Here is a 20781-nt window from a genome sequence, read left to right on the forward strand (position 1 = left end):
GAGGCAGTTGGAGGCAAGAATATTGAGCAAGGTGTTGGTCTCACAAAACACTTCCTGCCCTCACATCAGACCATTCTGAACCCCTTGTTGTGCAACCCGCATGAGAAAGCATAACAAGGACTGAACGTCCAGAAGACTAGGAATCACCTGGCAGACTTTATGACCCAGAGCAACATCAGATGCCTGGGGCGCCAATATCAAGGCTTGTGATTTACCCAGAAATTGCCCACTTGGTGAGCTAACTGGTTGGTGATTGGATGATTTTATTGGGAATGGGGGTGGTGTGTTATTCACAGACTTGAATAAAAGATAAGAAAATTCCCCACAGAAATTTTTACTTATCAAGTATTTACTAAAATGGACTTATGGATATTTACAAGAAATGAGAAGTAGAGTGAATAATTTGTGGAGTCCCAAACCATCTTTCTCTGTAATAATAATTTTTCATGTTATTATTCTGAGTTCCAAATAATTATATCTACAAATTGCTTTGAATATTTTTAAAAATAGTATAAAATGCAATAAGCACTGCTGCCTCACAGCACCAGGGTCCCAAGTTCGATTCCAGCCTCGGCGACTGTCTGTGTGGAGTTTGCACATTCTCCCCGTGTCTGCGTGGGTTTCCTCCGGGTGCTCCGGTTTCCTCCCACAGTCCAAAGATATGCAGGTCAGGTGAATTAACATGCTAAATTGCCTATAGTGTTAGATGCATTAGTCAGAGGGAAATGGGTCTGGGTGGGTTATTCTTCGGAGGGTTGGTGTGGACTGGTTAGGCCGAAGGGCCTGTTTCCACACTATAGGGAATCTAATCATAAACCATTATAATCTGTGTGAGGTACTGCTGAAATTTTCTTCTTTCAGTCATCAGTCACAAGATAAGTTTAAGCAGTAACATGGTATAGCATAGCTTCTATGCATCATAAAGACCTTTTGTAATGTGTTTTAATCCTAAGATTTTGAAAAGCAGCTAATATTCCTTCCATGTGATTTTTCCTCGATTTCTTATCATTAAGATTGTTAACATATTGCTCAGAGACATTACTAAATTTGGCTGAATTGTGAGCATTTTTGTGTAACAAGCCCTCATCTACAGGCTATTAGATTGATACTTCAAAAATTCATTTTATAAAGAAAGAGGAGGTTGTAAATCATCAATTTGAACTAGATTTGGCAACACATTGAATAACTCGATCTAAAACAGACTGGTTTTCAACTTATGTTTTTTCAAGGTTTGTCATCCAATCCTTATCACCTCCGTCTTTACTGCTGAAGTTTCCTTTCCATCCTATCCAATGAGTCTTACCACCAATTCATTACAAATACTAACACGAAGTCCAATAGCAACCCGTCCTAATGCTCCTGGGAAGAAGATTCCAACAACTTCCGTTTGAGAGGTAGAAGCTGACCTTCCAATATGGATCGCCATTCTGTGATTCTGCCATGTTCGGTCATTTATTTTTTGAAGTGACATTCTGAGAACTTTAAATGAAGGTAAAGTACAAAGGTTGGACTTTAATAGGAAGAAATATCAGAGCAAGGCTAGTGAAAGCAGATACAGATTTTTCACACAGACTCTGCAGAGGGAGACAGAAATCAGAAGGGGAAATAAAGGACGCGGTGTGAATAAACTTTGTACAACATACTCTCGTGGGTTACCATTCACCATGACGATAATTTCAGTCATACTGTGCTGACTATTATGCCATCTTTCACATGAGACAGGTGTGCAGGCAGGTCCTTCCCCTGAGCTCATGTTGCACAGTTCCTTCCCTTTAAGGAAGAAGGGTGGAACATCCTCATGAGGAGTTGAGTCACGGTGGGATCATTTGTAGTATGAGTAGTAGTTGTAGTATGTAGTGAGATGTGGGAAATAATGGTGCAAATACAGATGGTGTGAGAAGAACAAGATACAGTGATTACATGGAATCAAAGACAGGTGGATAGTAGTACAACAAGAACAAATATATATTTATATTGCACCTTCAATTTACGGAAACATCACAAACCTTCCTTGCAACAGCAATATGGGATAAAATATTGACACTTGCCCCTTACTAGGCAATAGTAGGGTAGATAACATAATATTTGATCAAATAAGAAACATTTTAAAGGAGGAAAGTGAGAAGGAAAGTGAAGTAGTTCAGGGAGAATATTCTAGAGCTTGAGGCCTTGGTATATGAATACCAATGTTGGATGATTTAAATTGGGATGCTTGAATCAAAATTTGGGGAGTGTGTACATCTCCAAGAGTTATATGGCTGGAGGAGATGTGGAATGGGGGAAGCTGTGGGATTGGATTAAAATTTGTTTGACCCAGGATAGATGATATTAAACATGGAGTCAGACAAGAATAGAGAAAAATTGCTTTGGAAGAAGGTCAGAAACAAAACTGCTTATCCATCTGCTTTTTTGAATTTTGTTTTAGGAAAGGGTGGTTTGGAGGTGTGGTTTGCTGCTCTAGGAAATGCAGAGAAAATTTAGAGATTGAATAGATTCACACTGGGGTAAACACAAACAGATGTTTTCTGTTGTCCAATGCAAAGTAATTGAATTGTGAAAACTGATTAGATTTTGTAAACATGAGATAAACAACTGAACCCAATGCATGAATGGGATCATGGAAACCTGGTAACAACTTGTTGGGACCATTAGCATGGTATGTGACAGTAGTATTGAAAACATGGAAGATTTTCAGGAACAAAGTCAAATTGATATAATTTAAACTAAGCAGGGAAATAATGAGTAAAAATAGGAAACGTTGTAGAAACTCATGAGTTCTGACAACAGCTACGGAGAGAGAAACAGAGTTAACATATTGAGTCCAATATAACTCTCCTTCAAAACAGCAGTTCCAAAGAAAAGTCCCATTGGACTCAATGTTGATTTTGTTTCTCCCTCTGCCGATATTCCCAGATCTGCTGAGTTTCTGCAACACTTTTTTTTTTGCATTTTAGATCTCCAGCATTCTCAATACTTTGCTTTTTCTCGGGAAAAGGTAAGCCTGGAAAGGTCAGTAATTTACTGCAGTCCTGTGTACTAACCTCAACACTATTTTGCAAAGGAGACAATCTGACTTGAATGGTATGGAGAGGAAGGATACTCAACCACTTACAAAGAATAGACATTTCTGCTAGTCAAGATGTTAAAACAATGTGAAATCTTTACATTGGAAAAGCATGTCTCGAGGGTTTTTTCAAATTTCTAAGGAACTTCGATAAACTGAACCCTATTCAATTTTTGGTGGAACTACAAATTTGAAATCGGACATGGACGCCATTCACAATATAAACACGAGTAGACACTTTGGATTGAATTATTTCATGCAAAAGTTAGTGGAGTGTGAAATAGATCTCTGAGGAAGAAAGTGAAATCAGATACTGTTAGTAGAAGCAAGCTGAACATTTTTTGGTGAAAGAAGTGACTGAATATTACAATGTTTTGGGATAGAGTATGATCTTTTTGAATGGCTAGTTGGACAGCAGTGGCAGTTTTGAATTCTGTATTTTTTTTATCTTTATAGATATTAACATCTGGGGTTCATAGACAATTATTAATAAGTTGAGGATTTCTTCATATATTCTTTGGTGGCTGTTAACAAGCATTAATTTATTGTATGTATTCTGTTGTGTGGTTCGACGGAAATTAGTCCATTTAGTTCAAAAGTTCAAAATGATCTTAAGTGCTAAAAGTAGTCCAGTGGAAGCAGCTCTGACATCTCTTGTCTTAAGGTAAAAATAATTATAATAAAATACATTCTATATGGATATTCCAACTCCTTGGAAAAGCCTAATACCATTCCAGTGGCGGAGATTAGAAAATCTAAACTGATATTGAATAACTAATTTATATTAAAAACACTTCAATGTTGGTACTATGTTAGGATTTTAATCTTAGTTTTTAATTTCTAGTTATGACGGATGCAATCTAACCTTCAGTTGCTGCTGTGAAATCCTTATTGTTATTTCCAATAATTTACTTGTGTCTATTTCAATGTCTCAATGATTAGATCATGTGTACTGTGGATTGTGATGTAGGATCTGTGCAGTTAGTAATTATAAAAATGTAAACTGTTAGATTATAATGTGATTAAACCCTTTCATGAAACACTTGATTTGGTTTTACCAGTTACAAATACAGTATCTAAATCATATATAGAGAGTTTAGAAAATATTTGCAATATAATGGATTCATGATTTTTCCATGAATGAGAAGTACATTGTGACATTTAAATTTCTTTGAATACAGCAAGATGCTAATTTGGAATTTTTGAAGAATTTGGCAATTGAGGAATATCATGCAGATTTTATGTATTTTAATCAAGAAGAAAGGCTCCTACCTTTTTATATTTTAAAAAGGACAAGTTATATAAAGATAAAACAAAGCATAAACATTAACCAGGGATAGACCAGGGAAAATAATATTAAATGCATGACAGCAATTTTCTCTCAAGATTTTACCTTCCTAATCTCTAACACTAAAACCAAAACTCCTTCGGTTGAAGAATGTATGTTGCAATAAAAAATAGATCAGTATCTATGAAGCCCTTAAGGGAAAACACTGGCAGAACCTTTAAAAATGGTATTACTACCTTATTCAGTTCTGTTCTTTTGACAGCGATCTGAGGTCAGGCTACTGTTGATATCTTTGAGCTGTTCAAGTAAGTTAGGCATCCATTGTTGTAAAAATACAGAAAACTTTAACAGTTATCATGAATGCAGACTGCATACTTAATAGATACTATGCAGAAGAGACTGTGTAGCAAAGCCATTACTATTGTATAACTAAAGCAGTTTGATCTAATGTTGTCATAGTGAAGTTTGAAGAATGTCTTGAACAAAAAGCACTGAATCTAATAAAATTCGCATAAATAGATGTGCTGTCCCAGTTGTTTATATGCTATTGAATGTTTTTGGAAAATGAATAAAAGCAAGTCAGAAAGAAAATGATGAAAAAGATGTCTCTTTCTAATATATTTTAAGACTTCACTTTGCAGTTTAAAAACAGTGGCTTCAATAACTTAGTAGATTTCTTTCTTAAAAATAATTTTCTTATACCAGCAACATTTAAGTGGGTTAATGAAGGGTCTGTTTCTGTGCTGTACTTCTCTAGACTCTAGACTGTAGACTCTCGTTCATAATAAAATAAAATTGTTTCGCCGAAACATAACAAATTATATGTGTTTGGAAAAACGTGATATCTGAAATTAGTTTCCAAGTCACTGAACAACACCATCTCATTTCCAGGAAAATTTGAATCAATTAAGTCAATGTTTTGTTGGTTTTGTCCCACAACATTTAAGCCACTTAAACCCTTCATTTATTTGCCAATTTTAAAACAACATTGATTAACTTGCTACTCCTTAATAAATATACATCTCTTTTCTTTGAAGATTCTGCTTTAATTTTCTTACCATAATGCCCAACTAAAAATAAAATGTAACAATTTTTGGGACAGTTCAGGTGCACATTCTGCAGAAAACTGCCACGAGTCATTTTCATTTTCTTAATTTATTGTCACACGCTATGATGTGGTACAATATACAGTTTGTCTCCTTGGCATACTCAACTCTACAAACGTTATATTCCCACACCATTTCTGTTCAATTTTATAATTGGATTTAATAAAAACATTTCATTCAGTGAGTGATTACATTTAGTACTGAATTAGATTGTGTTTGTAATTATTAATGCCTTCAATAAGAAGAGTCAGGCATTGTTGGTAATAATTAATGAGGCAGTATTGGGCATTTTAACCACCAAGTTGTTAGCCTTTAAATGAGGTCCTGTCAGCATATTTTCCTTTCATATGCTAACTTGTTTACTACAAGTAAGAAAAGTATATTGCTAAATTGAGTGATTGGCCTACTCAATTGACATTTTAAATAAAGATACGTATAATCGGAGCAGAGATGGATGTTACAGAGTTTACAATTTTATAATATGATTGGGCTGAACACAGCTTTTAAATATTATTTAATATGCACTTATTGTAGGGGTTATATGCATTTCCAGTATTACTGTGAAAGATGAGCTTAGGCATCTTTTAAAAAAAAGTGTATATGCAATGAGTGCAGACATTATTTACATTGTAATTCAATTTGCTTTATTCGAGGTGAAGGATAGCACCTGAACAAAGGGATAAAAATTCTCAAGTGGAGATTTTAACAAAATGATCAGGCATTCAAATTCTAAATTAGATAGAAATTGTAATTGACTAATGATAAGAGAATTTCAGTCTGATGTGTTTCCAGAGAATGAAAGAAGGAACAAGTAGTAGCCAGGACCGTCCTGTAACACTAATAGTAACTGACAAAAACAATATCACTTCTGTCACACACGAGATCAAGTCTACTCCATTTACTGCCACCATTGGGACACCCATGTTCCCTGCTGATGAAGTTATGAAATACAAAATGTAATTTGACACTGGTTCTTTGCTGATGCTGTTACTCCTGCTCCTGATTTCGAATTTGATATGGTTACACATTTGGTCCTAACATTCAGCTACATTTACACTGGTCAAAATAGTTCAGTGGAGTAGTTTAACACAGTTTCCATGTTCTTTAATTATCTTTAGTGCTTTTGGTCAGATTATCTGAATGTTATTTCAGAGAATTAAATCTAAAACACTACACAGAAATCACCGTCATTCTTTTTCAAAACGTACAAGCAACATATTACACTGTTTCTGGAACTGGAATACAGAGGGAGACAATACTATTTCGCATCAGCTCCTTGATGAATGCAGTTTACCTTGATTTTCCGATGAAAACGTCTTTGTTTTCGGGTATGTATGAAGCATAAAATGCAGTGATCTGATTTACATTCATAGCTACACCCAAAGAATGGCCACCAACACGGTCAATTGACAAGTTGTCCCATTGGTATTGTTACCCATCTGAAATTCCCCTTGCCAACTGTGAACAGTTGGCCATGACAGATAACCCAACACAATCTCTCTCCATCTTTCATCTCGAGCATGGCCTGATAGAGAACTGTCACTACTTTTGTGGTGATGAAAGCAGGAGATCTCAACCTGGAGCTGGATAATATGTTGAGGAGATTATTTGCATGTTGCAACAGAAACTTGAACTTTATCTGTTTTGATTTTTGGTTGGTTCTTTTTTGAAAATTGCTCTCAAGATCTCTCCTGATAGGTTTGTGTACACTTGAGAAAATACGTTTGTGAACTTGGAAAATAGATTTCCCAGTTGGAATTCATTGATTCTTGTGTTATGAAGAGAAGGAGGAGGAGGATATGACAGAGAATAGATTCGGGATTTTACAGTGTGACATCTCAGAAGACATTAGTTTCCTAATGTCAGTACTCACTCTCCAGGGTACCTAAACATAGAAAGTCTTTCTTAGGTTTTCTGACCATTAATGACTCAGAGCACAGTGCTACCCCAGAGATTATAGCAATGTTATGCCTTCAGTTGCTGGATGAAGACTTGAATGAATGCAATTTTAATACCGTTTAAAAACCATTCACTTACACAGGGTTAAAATCAAACCTGGAGTCTACAACCACAATCATAAAGAGAACAATTATCTTCACTAACGGAAATAGGAACCTTCAATTGCATTACCATAGGATTCTTCAGCAAATTCTCAGACAAAGTTTGTTAGTCAGACAGTGGAACAACATTTTTATTTTCAAGTCTCATACGTCATAAGCTTCAGAACAGAAAAGGAAAAGTGAAATTGTTGAACAGTTCGATTTTGAAGAGAAGCGCAGGGGTGGTGGATGAGTGTGATTTTGGACAGAATAAGACGTTTGCATGAGAGCATAGGGTCAATTAAAAGTTTATGGAGGATGAGTAATCAATGGATGGATGGCATTGGAATAGTTAAATCTTATGGTGGCAAAAGCATTTATAAAAGCTCAGGTAACAGTTAGGTGGATGATGAGCTTGTGATATTAACAAAGGTTTGATTAGGCAGTCTTTTGTAAAATGAAGGATATGGGAGCTCTGCTTGGAATCAAAGAAAATGGACTTAAATAATACATTGTATGATTCTAATGTGAGCTCTCTTTAAGTATCTGGCCTTCCAGGACTCTGCCCTCTAAAAGGAGGCAGTCCTTGTGAGTAGTTTCTGTTTCCCGTTTCCCATGATATGTCCCTCTTATCCCTTATTTCTTTTAGTAACATATAAGTAAATTGATCAAAAACCTTGAACATCTCTGAGTGATCTTGCACCCTCCTTACTGCAGGTTCTTCCTCACTTACTGTTACTCTGATGCACAATGTGTGTTTCTTTAAAATGCTATTTTAAACAATACTGTATATGTTCATATATATAAAAATACATTTATAATTATTAAACATGCATTTCTTCACGGGGTGGCATTCCAGCAGGCAGTGGTTTTAATTATTTTTAATGAACTTGTTCAAATATGTAACACATCTCTGGGCAGATGGGATTTGAGCCCAGACCTTCTGGTTCAGAGGTAAGGATGCTATCACTATGCCACAAAAGCCACCTGTGCTTTTGCCACTGTTATCTGTACAATGTTTGCAATTGAGCTCTTTTGAGGAAACTCAATGAGTTTAATTACTGAATCGTAATGAGTTCTAACACAAAGTGAATTCAGCTGTCATTCTCAAAATTCTTTCCATCGAGTGAAATCCCTGTTTACTATTAGCTTTGTTCAGCCCCTTAATTAATTTGTCCAATATCCATATGTGAGAACAGCATTACATTACATTGATTTTTTTCTTGCAGAAGAATGAAAATTAAACATTAAGAAATGTTAACTCTCACAATTTACTACAAATGTCCTTTGCTTAGTTTTCTGGCTTCTGGGTCACAATGTTTCAGAAATCATTAAATATTGTACTTCCCACATAATTAGACGATGCTTCATTAATTGTGTTTTCTCTAAATTGAGTGTATAATTCTGGGATTCCCTATTCTGTTCTCAACTGAATAATATTTTATCTGTAAGATAGTTCAGAGACTGCACCAGTTAGCTCGAGCATTCCCTCAACAAAGTGTTACAACATTCTTGTACATGAATGTGGTACTGAGAGTCTCCAGGCTCACTGTGGCCAAACAATGCAAAAGAAATCACACTATCACCAGCCTGAGTAAATAAGAAAAGCACATTTTGACCCCACAAATATTGAGACAGAGTCTGAGGGTTGCCTAGCAACACAACACACAGCAAATTACATTGAAGCTGTGTGCTTCCTTTGTTGCTTCAGATTAAGACACAGGTTTCAAAATTTTGAGCCTCTGTCTTGCACTTGCAACTGTCACTCCTAACCAATCAGGAATAACAGTAATTTCGAAATTTCATGCTGCTTTGTTATTTAAAGTTTATTATAAGGATTGTTAGAATTTAGTAGTCTGAGAGTGACATCATTTCGGCAAGATAACTCCATAATAGATGTTTGCCGATTCAATTTGAAAGCTTAATGGTGACATAAATTCTGTATTTTTCTGCTTAATATTGGCAGTAAGCATTCTGTTTAATGTATCCTTTAAATCAATAGATCTACCAATATTGTTGCTCAGTGTTTCAGCCGATTAACTGTTTATCAGAGTGGTTTGATATATAGCGAATAACGTCAGGACTGCTTAGAATGACTTTAAGAAGTCAGATTCCTCTTTTATCCAATGATATTACAGGACTTTGGGATTTGAAATCCACAATCTTGTCCCGTATTGTTTGTAAAATAACTAACATGATGGCATACAAACATCATGAATAATGATTGATATATTAGATTTGATATCATGTGGACATTCCAGTCCTACTAATTTTCATTATCTAGTAAAATGCCTGGAAAAAAACTACTTGGAACTGAACACGCTGGTTTGAGAGATATAAAGATCAAAAAAACTGCAGGTGCTGGAATCCAAAGTAGACAGGCAAGAGACTAGAACAAGACAGCAAGCCAGGCAGCATCAGGAAGTGCAGAAGTCAATGTTTCGGGTTGCACTCGAAACGCACCTCCTGATGCTACCTGGTTTGAGAGATATGGCAGAGTCTCCAGAGACCTTTTTGTGAGGAAGCAGCCTTTACTCACCTCAACCAAAGTCACTGACTTGAAGTGGAAACCTACACTGAGAATTTTTAATTCCTTAGCCGTGGGGCACTCAAATCCATGAGTCAAGTGAAGCATACTGACCAGTCACTAGAGGGGCTAACAGACAGGCTTTTAATGGAGGGATTGAGCTAGGTATGCTTCTTTTGTATTTCAGATGTAGTGTTTGGGACCTGGTAGGCCTCATTGAGTACGAGGTTCTTGATTGGGATTGTTCACCTGGGCCAATCAGGAAAGCCTTGGCTGACGAGTATGATGAGGAGATTAGAATCTCTTCAGTTGAGGACTGATTCTGAGCTGGCTGGCCACAGCCAGTGTTCTGGTAAATAAAGGGTGACTTGGTGATGGAACCTGGCCTCTGTGCAGTTATTTTAGTAGGTAACAAGATTTCTAGCAGTACTGGCATGGTAGATGTCTCAGATATGCCCATAATGGAACAGGCATTCATTAACTTTTTTTTTAAGGAAATGACTGTCAAGGGATTGTGTGTGCTGTGACAAGGACAGTGCTGGAAGATGCTGATAGATACAATCCCATTGTAATTAGCATGGATGTGGGTGGCCAGTTTCCACACAAACACTGTACATTATAGTACAATGTAGGGAATGGAATTTACCTGCAAATGGGATAGTTTGGTTGCATTGCAATAAATCTTACTTCAGGAGTATTTGGAATGGTGTCAGGGCTTGGCAGATCTGGAAGGGTTTTCCAAAAATTGCATAGAATCGGATAAGGCTTGTTAGAGTTTGTCAGCATGGAAAGACCTTTTGATCTGACATTGCTATGGAGGTAGTGAAGACTGCAGATGCTGAATATCAGAGCCAAAAAGTGTGGTACGGGAAGAGCACAGCTGATCAAGCAGCATTCGAGGAGCAGGAGAGTCGACTTTTTGAGTATAAGCTCTTCATCAGGAACATTCCTGATGACCACACTTTTTGACATTGCTATGGGGTGGAGACTGGAATTTGAACTGCAGAAGACAAAGTGGAGGTCTGGCAGAACTAAGAAAGACTGTAAATTTTGACTTATTGGTAATTTCCCACGATCTATCAGCAGGTAAAGGAGGGGCTAAGACATGGGTCTGACATCACTAAGTTACCAAGTCCCATGCCAAACAGCATTGTTTTGTGACTTTTTTCTGAGATCTTTATGAATGTTGAATGAATTATTTTGCGATGAGTTTGGAACCTATCATTGCCTGTCTCTCTCTATATCCTTGTCTATCAGACAATTGTGTAAGAAATGTTAATAATTTAATTACTAACAGAAATAATAAGGAGAAATTTCTCTTTGGAAAAATATCATCATAATAAAACGAGAAAAAAACATACTACTGATGATTTAAATGTTCTGGTCCTGGCAGAAACTGCTTTAGATACATGAGCTTTTTTTTCAATGTACTTCAACTTATTCTTCAACATGTTGAAGTTTTTATAAGCTATCTTCACATTTAGGGTCATAGAGTCATAGAGATGTACAGCATGGAAATAGACCCGTCCATGCCGACCAGATATCCCAAATCTCCAACAAATCTCTCAACAGAAGTAAAGTGAAAAATGTGCACATTATAATTTCACTAGGGAGCTTTTGAAATAAGTGGGAATGTTTATTTGTTACTTGACTTATGCAAACCCAATTATTTTCTTTTTATGTTGAAGTATATAGAGTGTGCTCATTTGATGAAAATTACTATTCTCATTCTCTCTGACTGATTGGGAAAAACACTTCTTTCCTGTTTACCAGCAGTGCTGTCAGTGCACTGCAATGATAATTAATTTTGATTTGAATGTGAATATTATTTGAATGATTCACTAATATTTGTATCATCAGTGGAGAACATTGTCTTGCAAATAGCCTGTAGCCATCCTTACTCTAGGGAGAATATTTTTCAAGATAATTGCAGTGAATGATGATCTGAGCTCTCCAAAATTTAATCAACCATTGGCTGACCTGATGGCTAATTTTTGTTTACTTTGCTTTAAAAACTTGAAATAGAGAAATTCATATTACAATATGAGAAGAAAACATTTAGCAGTTTATTACTATTATGTAATAAATGTATAAATGAAAGGAAATTGATTGAAATAACAAATAATTTTGATCTTGCCATTGTAAAAACAAATTCTCCTTTCTCCCCCTCAAGCAAGCATCAAAGACCTTACTTCTTCAGCAACTTTAAAAGATCAGCTACTTCTTTCCTGTTCTGAACGGGCTGACCAGTAAGTGCTTTGACTCTTCAACTATGAATGCTTCAAGGCAGAAATGTTAGATTATAATCCAAATACAGATGAATGTCAAATTAATCTAAATAAGTGGCCCTTCCCAATTTTAGTGTTATATCTCTTATGTTAGAAATATGAGCACTTGCAACATTCCAAAAGTATTGAATTTGCTGGCATAATATTCTGTGATAGGATTAATTGGAAACTGGACCTTGGTTTATACTAATCTGAAAAATGAAGCATACTTGAGAAAATATGGAAATCTGTTCATTCTCTTTTCTCCTTGTGTACAATGTTACTAACATGCTAAGGAGACAGTAAACATGAGCACAACACTGCCAAAAATACAAAGAGTTTTGAAAAATAAAATCAACCTGACCACAAATGTAAAGATTAACACTGCTAATGAACCATTGGTATGGTGGAGGTTTACAAGAATGATCTGAGGGGTGAAGAGCTTGTCATATGATGAGCAGTTGAGGACACTGGGTCTATACTCAATGGAGTTAGAAGGATAGTTGGGGAGGAGGGGTTCATATTGAAACTTCAGAATGCTGAGAGACCTGGATAGAGTGGACATTTGAAGGATTGTTAATGTGGGAAATTCAGTACTGTGTGAAGAATTGAATGATGATTTGGTAGTAAACAACTCAAGACAGAGAATGAAGAGGGAAAAGACCATTCCTTTTCCCCTCTCACCAAATTCCCCTTTCACTGAACTCAGCATTACAAACTCATGGTGTGATGTTCAGCCCTGCACCTGGGCTATTTTTTCCCTGAATTCAGTAAGTTCTGGCCTTATCCATTTCACATCTGTATTGGTCAATCCCATAATGCACAAGGCCATCTTAGAAACTTACAAATACTTCTGAAGCTCACAGTATGTTCGTTATTTATGGTTGCTAAATTGGTTATGACACAATGCATTTTGTAGTTCTGACAAATTATACTATTTCCTTTATTGAATATTTAGTCCAGATTCTGTGGCAGGAATGATAAACTGGGTCACTGAGATATTCAAGATACGGGAACACAATGGAGGACCAGCACCATTTACAGAATGTCCACTGTTGTCCAGTAAGGTAAAAACTATTAGTATGACATTTCGTAGAATATCTTTGTTTGACCAACTTAATAATGACATTTTAGGAATTGGAAACCACTTTCTCCCTGTATTAAGTGCTTTTGTCAGTCATTTACACAAGTATATATGTGGAAAGCTGACTGCAAAGCCTGTAAGAAGAATTAATTACATTATCAGCATAGTGTGCTTTGCTTGACTGTGAAAAATCAATAATTTTTCATGTAGAATTGTATTGTTATCCTCTTTGGCACATTCTGTTGGATTTTTACCTTCTTGTGATAGGATGACTTACAGTGACTTTAAACATAAAAAACTTCACTCTAACCTGTTCAAACACAGGCAAATTCTTCAAGAATAATTTACCTCAACAGTATGCAACATAGGTGCAAGAACTGTGAAATTTAAATGGAAATTCCTTTTATAGACTCTATTTATTAACTGTGACATGTAGACTCTCCGCTGTCTGTTTCCTTCTTAGGTAGTACCTCGAGGTCAAGGATGATTTATTTTCACACCTGTCAATGCGTTTTGAGGTGACAAATAAGTGTGTACACAGCCTGCAGACTCTTCCACAGACAAGGTAGATTTTGTGCTGTGGGAGAAAACCAGAGCATCCGGAGGAAACCCATGCAGACATGGGGAGAACATGCAAGCTCCAAACAGACAGTTACCCATGGCTGGAATTGAACCTGGGTCCCTGGTACTGTGAGGCAGCAATGTTGGACACTGAGCCACCGTGCACCCCTAAAACAGTCCGCAAATCTCTGAGAAAGCAGAGCAGGGAGATAAAGTGGTTGAGGAAACAATTCCATCAAAATAGCTGGGATCTGTGAATGAATTCGCTCTTAAAAGCCCATTCCAGAAGAATGGCCCAATGAGTTAGGGACTTCCATGATGCATTCACTTCGAATGTGCTGCATCATTCAGGCTGATTAATGGAGTAACTGTATGGAAGAATTCATTTGGATAAAGTGGAATTGCCTTTTATCAAATTGGTCTCACTGATCCAATGCAGCTTGAGATGAAGAAAGATTGGCAAACAATGCAACTTTGTTTGGGTGCAAATAGAGAAATAACAAAAAGAGAAGCCTTAAATCCAAATATTTATGCTTGGGAAAATCAAAACCCTTGAAAGAAAAGAAATGACTCTTGCTTTTTATTAACCAAGGTATAGGGTATAAGAGCAGTCAGGTTATGAAAGAACTGTGTAAAACATCAGTTAAACCACAGCTGGAGGACTGTATTCTGGTTATCAAATTACAGAAAATATTTGATCAGTCTGAAATGAGATTCACAAGGATATTGCCTGGAAAGGAACATTTTAATTCCAAGGGAAGACTGGATTAGATGCTGGTTATTTTCTTTGGACAGAGGAATTTTTTATTTGCTTTTCTGCACAAAATTGTCAAGGGCCTAAATATAGTGGATAACATTACAAACGCAATCTTGAAAAGATGTCTTAGGACAGTAGCTTTAAATTTGTGGTAAATGAAAGGTATCATCTGACCTGTCCTGCAGTCTGCCTGTCATTAATTCTCAATGGTTTTGTGGTGAGAGACTCAAGACAGGTTTCGATTGCTTTAGTAAGAAGGACGTGTATTTATGCTTGGAGACTATGTGGCCTGAACTTCCATCCACCTTGAGAGGTGTGGGCATTAGCAAGAACATTGAGAAAATAAGATGAAAGTGGAAAAATCATACGGTTAATGTGGAGAAAGAAGTTTGAATTTTCCTTTTAGACTTTAAATGACGAGTTTAGAATCTCAGTAAGTAATGGTGACTACTTTATTTCCAAGCATTTTCATCTCACTTCTGCCAGGTTTGTTTCTTTTTTGGGGATAGGTGGTGGGCACAATCAGTCCAAGTATCTTGGGCACTTCTGGTCAGAGGCTTTTTGAGGGTAGTCCATTCATTGCTGAGGAAACTCACCTCTGGGGCTGTGGTTTCTTGGATTGGGTCACTGAGGAAATTACGCTCAAAAAAGTGGCTTTGTGCGTGGGAAATCATGTCTTACAAACTTGATTGAGTTTTTTGAAGAAGTGACAAAGAAGATTGAAGAGGACAGAGCAGTAGATGTGATCTATATGGACTTCAGTAAGTTGTTCGACAAGGTTCCCCAGGGGAGACTGATTAGCAAGGTTAGATCTCATGGAATACAGGAAGAACTAGCCATTTGGATACAGAACTGGCTCAAAGGTAGAAGACAGAGGGGGTTGTTTTTCAGACTGGAGGTCTGTGACCAGTGGAGTGCCACAAGGATCGGTGCTGGGCCCTCTATTTTTTGTCATTTATATAAATGATTTGGATGCGAGCATAAGAGGTACAGTTAGTAAGTTTGCAGATGACACCAAAATTGGAGGTGTAGTGGACAACGAAGAGGGTTACCTCAGATTACAACAGGATCTTGACCAGATGGGCCAATGGGCTGAAAAGTGGCTGATGGAGTTTAATTCAGATAAATGCGAGGTGCTGCATTTTGGGAAAGCAAATTGTAGCAGGACTTATACACTTGATGGTAAGATCCTAGGGAGTGTTGCTGAACAAAGAGATCTTGGAGTGCAGGTTCATAGCTCCTTGAAAGTGGAGTCGCAGGTAGATAGGATAGTGAAGGCGGCGTTTGGTATGCTTTCTTTTATTGGTCAGAGTATTGAGTACAGGAGTTGGGAGGTCATGTTGCAGCTGTACAGGACATTGGTTTGGCCAATGTTGGAATATTGCGTGCAATTCTGGTCTCCTTCCTATTGGAAAGATGATGTGAAACTTGAAAGGATTCAGAAAAGATTTACAAGGATGTTGCCAGGGTTGGAGGATTTGAGCTATAGGGAGAGGCTGAACAGGCTGGGCCTGATTTCCCTGGAGCATTGGAGGCTGAGGGGTGCCCTTATAGAGGTTTACAAAATAATGAGGGGCATGGATAGGGTAAATAGACAAAGTCTTTTCCCTGGGGTCAGGGAGTCCAGAACTAGAGGGCATAGGTTTAGAGTGAGAGGGGAATGATATAAAAGAGACCTAAGGAGCAACCTTTTCACGCAGAGGGTGGTACGTGTATGGAATGAGCTGCCAGAGGAAGTGGTGGAGGCTGGTACAATTGCAACATTTAAGAGGAATTTGGATGGGTATATGACTAGAAAGGGTTTGGAGGGATATGGGCCGGGTGCTGGCAGGTGGGACTAGATTGGGTTGGGATATCTGGTTGGCATGGAGGTTGGACTGAAGGGTCTGTTTCCATGCTGTACATCTCTATGACTCAATGACTCTAAGTGGACAGTTCAAGAAAGAAGGATGGGAACTCAGAGTAGAGAAGGGAACAGGAGGCTGCAGTTTGACATCTTTCTCAACTGATTATTGTTCTACTCTCAAGGTGAGATGAGGGTATGGCCAACAAGGGCAAGGCAATTTAAAAATTCATGGGTTCAGGGGGTGAATTGGGTCATTAGCAGTTATAAAAGGGTGGGGGTGGGGAGTTCTCAGGTGAAATGTTCTCAGGAACAGAAGTCCAAAAGGTAACATGAATGATTGGTTTGCGAGAGGTGTGGGGAGTGACCATTCTGCATCACAAGCTGAGGGTGCACGGCCCTCACAAGGACATAAAGTTGAAACATTGCTACTTCACTTGAAAGGGAATTGTGCAGTAAGCAAATAAAATGGTTACTACCACATGCAGAGTAAATCACTGTTTTTCTCTATGGGAACAAAGCAATATTGTTTGAATATGTGTTCCTGCTAGGGGCAATTGCAGGAAACATACATCCACTGAGTTGTCCATCAATAAAATTTAAACTTAAAAGAACTTAAACATGGAATTAGAAGGGCAAACAGGGTCATGAAAAATCATTAACAAATAGGATTAAGGAGAATCCCAAGACTTTTGCAACATTTTCATACAGAGGATGGTGAAAAGTGCCTGGAATGCATTGCCAGCAGAGGTAGTGGAACAGACATACCTGCAGCATTTAAGCAACACCAGGATGAATATATGAATAGGAAGGGAATAGAGAGATACAGATCCTGTAATTGAAGACAGTTTTAGTATGGAAGGACAAAATGTGTCAACATGAGCTTGGAGGGCCAAAGGGCATTTTCCTGTGCTATATTGTTCTTTGTTCTTTGTACTTATGGTCTCAAGCAATTGTGACTACCAGTTAGTATGCCTTAATTGCATATTAGATAAGCAGAGCCTCACTGAGTTTTCCTTTCCTGAATCAGCTTTCATACCTGCTGCTGGAAGACAATTCTTTGGAACATCACATTCATGTCAACTATAGGTGAGCAAGGACATGGTCTGTAACGATCAAGGGTAGCTTTTTTGGGGAGAGGTTGCTTTGGATCAATATCAAAATTTCATTCCCCAGTATAGCGGTAGCACTTTAGTTCTCTGACATCCATCTGAATAAGTTTACATTCCTCAGAGCTCCTTATTGAGACACAACATTGGCCTCACTGGGAAGCAGTCATGGTACATTGTGTCAGGGCACAACGTGACATGATTAATTTGAGGGCTCAGGAATATTGTTAGTGAAATGGTGAGCTCTGTCTGCCAGTCCCCACAGATGATTGGCTCATACATCCGATGTAGACATCACGATTGGTGAATTCTTTGTGGCCTTGGTGCACATGTGAAGAAAGTAAAGGAGAGAGGGATTATAACTTCTTCAACAAGTCCAGCTAGAATAGCCATCTTCAGAAGCTACAATACCATCTGTAGAAGGACTAGCAGCAGGTGAAAGTCCCGCAAGGAGGTAGAGGAGATTGATCAGACACTGCAGCTATAGATTTTGGGACCTTAGTGTAAATGCACGCTAAGGATGACCTGGGCCATCATCACTGAACTGTGTCATCTTCTCGAGTAAGAATGTTGGTCAGAAGGAATGGTTGGCCATCCCATCCCATCCCAGTGGGATTACAACCACCCTAAAGTTTTATGCCAGCAGCTTGTTTCAGGGAATAATGGGAAACCTATGTGGCATCTCCCCAATCTTTGATCCATAAATGCTTCTAGGATTGATGCTGTTTTCACCAGATTGCATCAGTATATATATTTCCCCAGTAACGAGAAGAGTCACAGTTGAGCAGTGAAATTGTCTGGCATTTCAGGCTTCCCCAGATACAGGGTGCATAGACTGCACCACTGTTGTTTTGAGAGTGCTCTATCACCAAACTGCACAGTTTGTCAAAGAAAAAAATTGCCACTCCATCAAAGTTCAACTTGTCTGTGACCATCTTTGCCAAACTTTGGAGGTCTCCAACAGATATCCTGGGAGCAGCCATGAAGCACACTTACTGGAGAACTCACAAGTTGCTGTCTCCTTGTAAGGTCCTTGGGCCATACAGTCAATGTTGTGCAGGGAGACCTTTCATTACAGGAAGTAGATTAAGAGCAACCATGAGGCATCTCCTTTTCACCATTCTTTCATTGGTTAGCCTTCACGTTTTCAGGGTTTGATCACCCTGAAATACCTGTGAATCTTGTACAATAGTGTTAAACTGGAGAAAATAGTGCTTTCTGCAGTTTCTCTGCGCAGACTAAGGTCTTATGAGGAACAGTAGTGATGTGTACACCTCCCAGCCTTCAATAACAAATTGCTTTCTTCAAAAGCTTATAGCCAAATTGAGCTTTCTTCCCGGATTGTCACCTTTGCCACCTGTGTGTTGCAGTACGTTTTTTCTGCATTCCTTTTCCTCCCATTACATCGAAGTGTAGTTTTGACTTCCATAGCAGGCAGTTGGCCCTGTTGACCTAGAAGACATGACAGGGTGTTCCTGGGAACCTTTGGGGCTGACAGTGTGCTGCTCTGGTGTAGGGCCACCCTCTTTGGCCTGGACTTCGGGAGGCTATGCTATCACAGGTGGGGTGGGTAGTGGGGGTTGGGGTGGGGTGTGGGGGGAATGTGGGAGGCAATTCCCTGTGGAATGTCTTTAGAGGAACTGACTGGTATCCCGGTATGTGGCTCTTCCTTCATTTGGCACTACCCTGTCTCTCTGGCAGGTAGGGGCATCTAGAATGAGATTAAGGTCCCTCATCTACCTTTGGCCTTGCTATTGGTATTGTGTTAAAACCGTGTGGTGCTGGAAAACCACAGCAGTCAGGCAGCATCCAAGGAGCAGGAGAGCTGCAAAACATCTAATCTCCTGCTCCTCAGATGCTGCCTGACTGGCTGTACTTTTCCAACACCACACTTTATGACTCTGATTTCCAGCATCTGCAGTCCTCACTTTCCCCATTGGTATTAAGTGCCAATGGCAATAGCATTGGAATAGAAGTTAGTAAACACATTTGTCAGACACTGAGTATGCTGGGCCTGGGTCTCCACGGAGACAGCCAGCACCTTCTCCAAGGGTCCAGCATAGTGCTGATAACGTTAGCCTCCTCCACCCTTTGTTGCTGTTTGCTGACTGCCTCTGACAAGCCTGCCAGCTGTTTCTATGCCTGTCTGTGCAAGTCACTGGGATGGTCTTCCGCTTGGGTCAAACAGTGCCTGATCTCCAACTGTCCTCTTGATTGTCACAGACCTTCCTTATCTAGCTGCAGAGATATATCAGTGGCGTGCTCTCCAGATTGTAACTTCTGACTTAAATCTAGCGAGAACCTTATTCCAAGGGTGCTCTAAGCTGGTGAAGGGTGCAGCTTAATGCCTTGCTGGATGAATCAACTGAGGGTTGAGTGGCATCCTCCGCACAAGTGCAGGCATAACTGAGAATTTCTGGTGCTGGCCTCTTCTTGGCATAGGTTAACTGAGTGCTACCCATGCCCTCAAGTGAGAGGATTAACTGTGTGAGAAAGGGATAAACGCTTAATAAATTAATGAATTAATGTTGGTGGTATTGGATGAGAGCAGTGCATTACAATACAATGAACCGTGCTGCATTTTTTGACCATGTGAGCACTCACTCTTCTCTGGCCAATTCTATCATCTTCTCCTCAAATGGGGTTTAAAGACAGCATCCGGAGTAGGTCCTCAGGTTGCTGTCTCAATCCAGGCTGACTGACTCTCATGGCTTGGCTTCCTTTGCCAGTCAGCATTTCCAACTTCCTATCCACCTGCATCTCAAAATCCTTGTTTCTGAAACAGGGAGCTAGCTTCCATATCTGGACCATTTCCTTACAGAATCTCTACAGTGTGGAAACAGGACATTTGGCCCAACAAGTCCACACTGACCCTTCTAACAGTATCAAACCCAGATCCATTCCCCTACCCAATTTACATTTCCCCTGACTAATGCACCCAACTTATACATCCCTGAACACGATGGGCAATTTAGTATGGCCAGTTCACCTAACCAGCACATCTTGGGACTGTGGGAGGAAACCAGGGCACCCAGAGGAAATCCACGCAGACACGGGGGGAATATGCAAACTCCACACAGGCAGTCACCCGAGGCTGGAATTGAACTTGGGTCCCTGGTCGTGTGAGGCAGCAGTG

The 20781-nt window shown here is 38.8% G+C and overlaps 1 protein-coding gene across 1 annotated transcript in view; it reads left to right on the plus strand.

Moving 5' to 3' along the window:
- LOC122555878 (uncharacterized) overlaps nt 1–20781 on the plus strand; it is a 361709-nt gene that overhangs the window by 178119 nt on the left and 162809 nt on the right. The window contains exons 2-3 of the mRNA XM_087993253.1: nt 12198–12273; nt 13250–13358. Of these exons, the coding sequence (XP_087849379.1) occupies nt 12198–12273; nt 13250–13358 (185 nt within the window). The remainder of the gene's footprint in view (nt 1–12197; nt 12274–13249; nt 13359–20781) is intronic.

Source organism: Chiloscyllium plagiosum, unplaced genomic scaffold, assembly GCF_037043375.1.
Source record: "Chiloscyllium plagiosum isolate Xiang-an unplaced genomic scaffold, Cpla_swu_hap1 HiC_scaffold_13, whole genome shotgun sequence".
In the NCBI taxonomy this organism is placed as follows: domain Eukaryota; kingdom Metazoa; phylum Chordata; class Chondrichthyes; order Orectolobiformes; family Hemiscylliidae; genus Chiloscyllium; species Chiloscyllium plagiosum.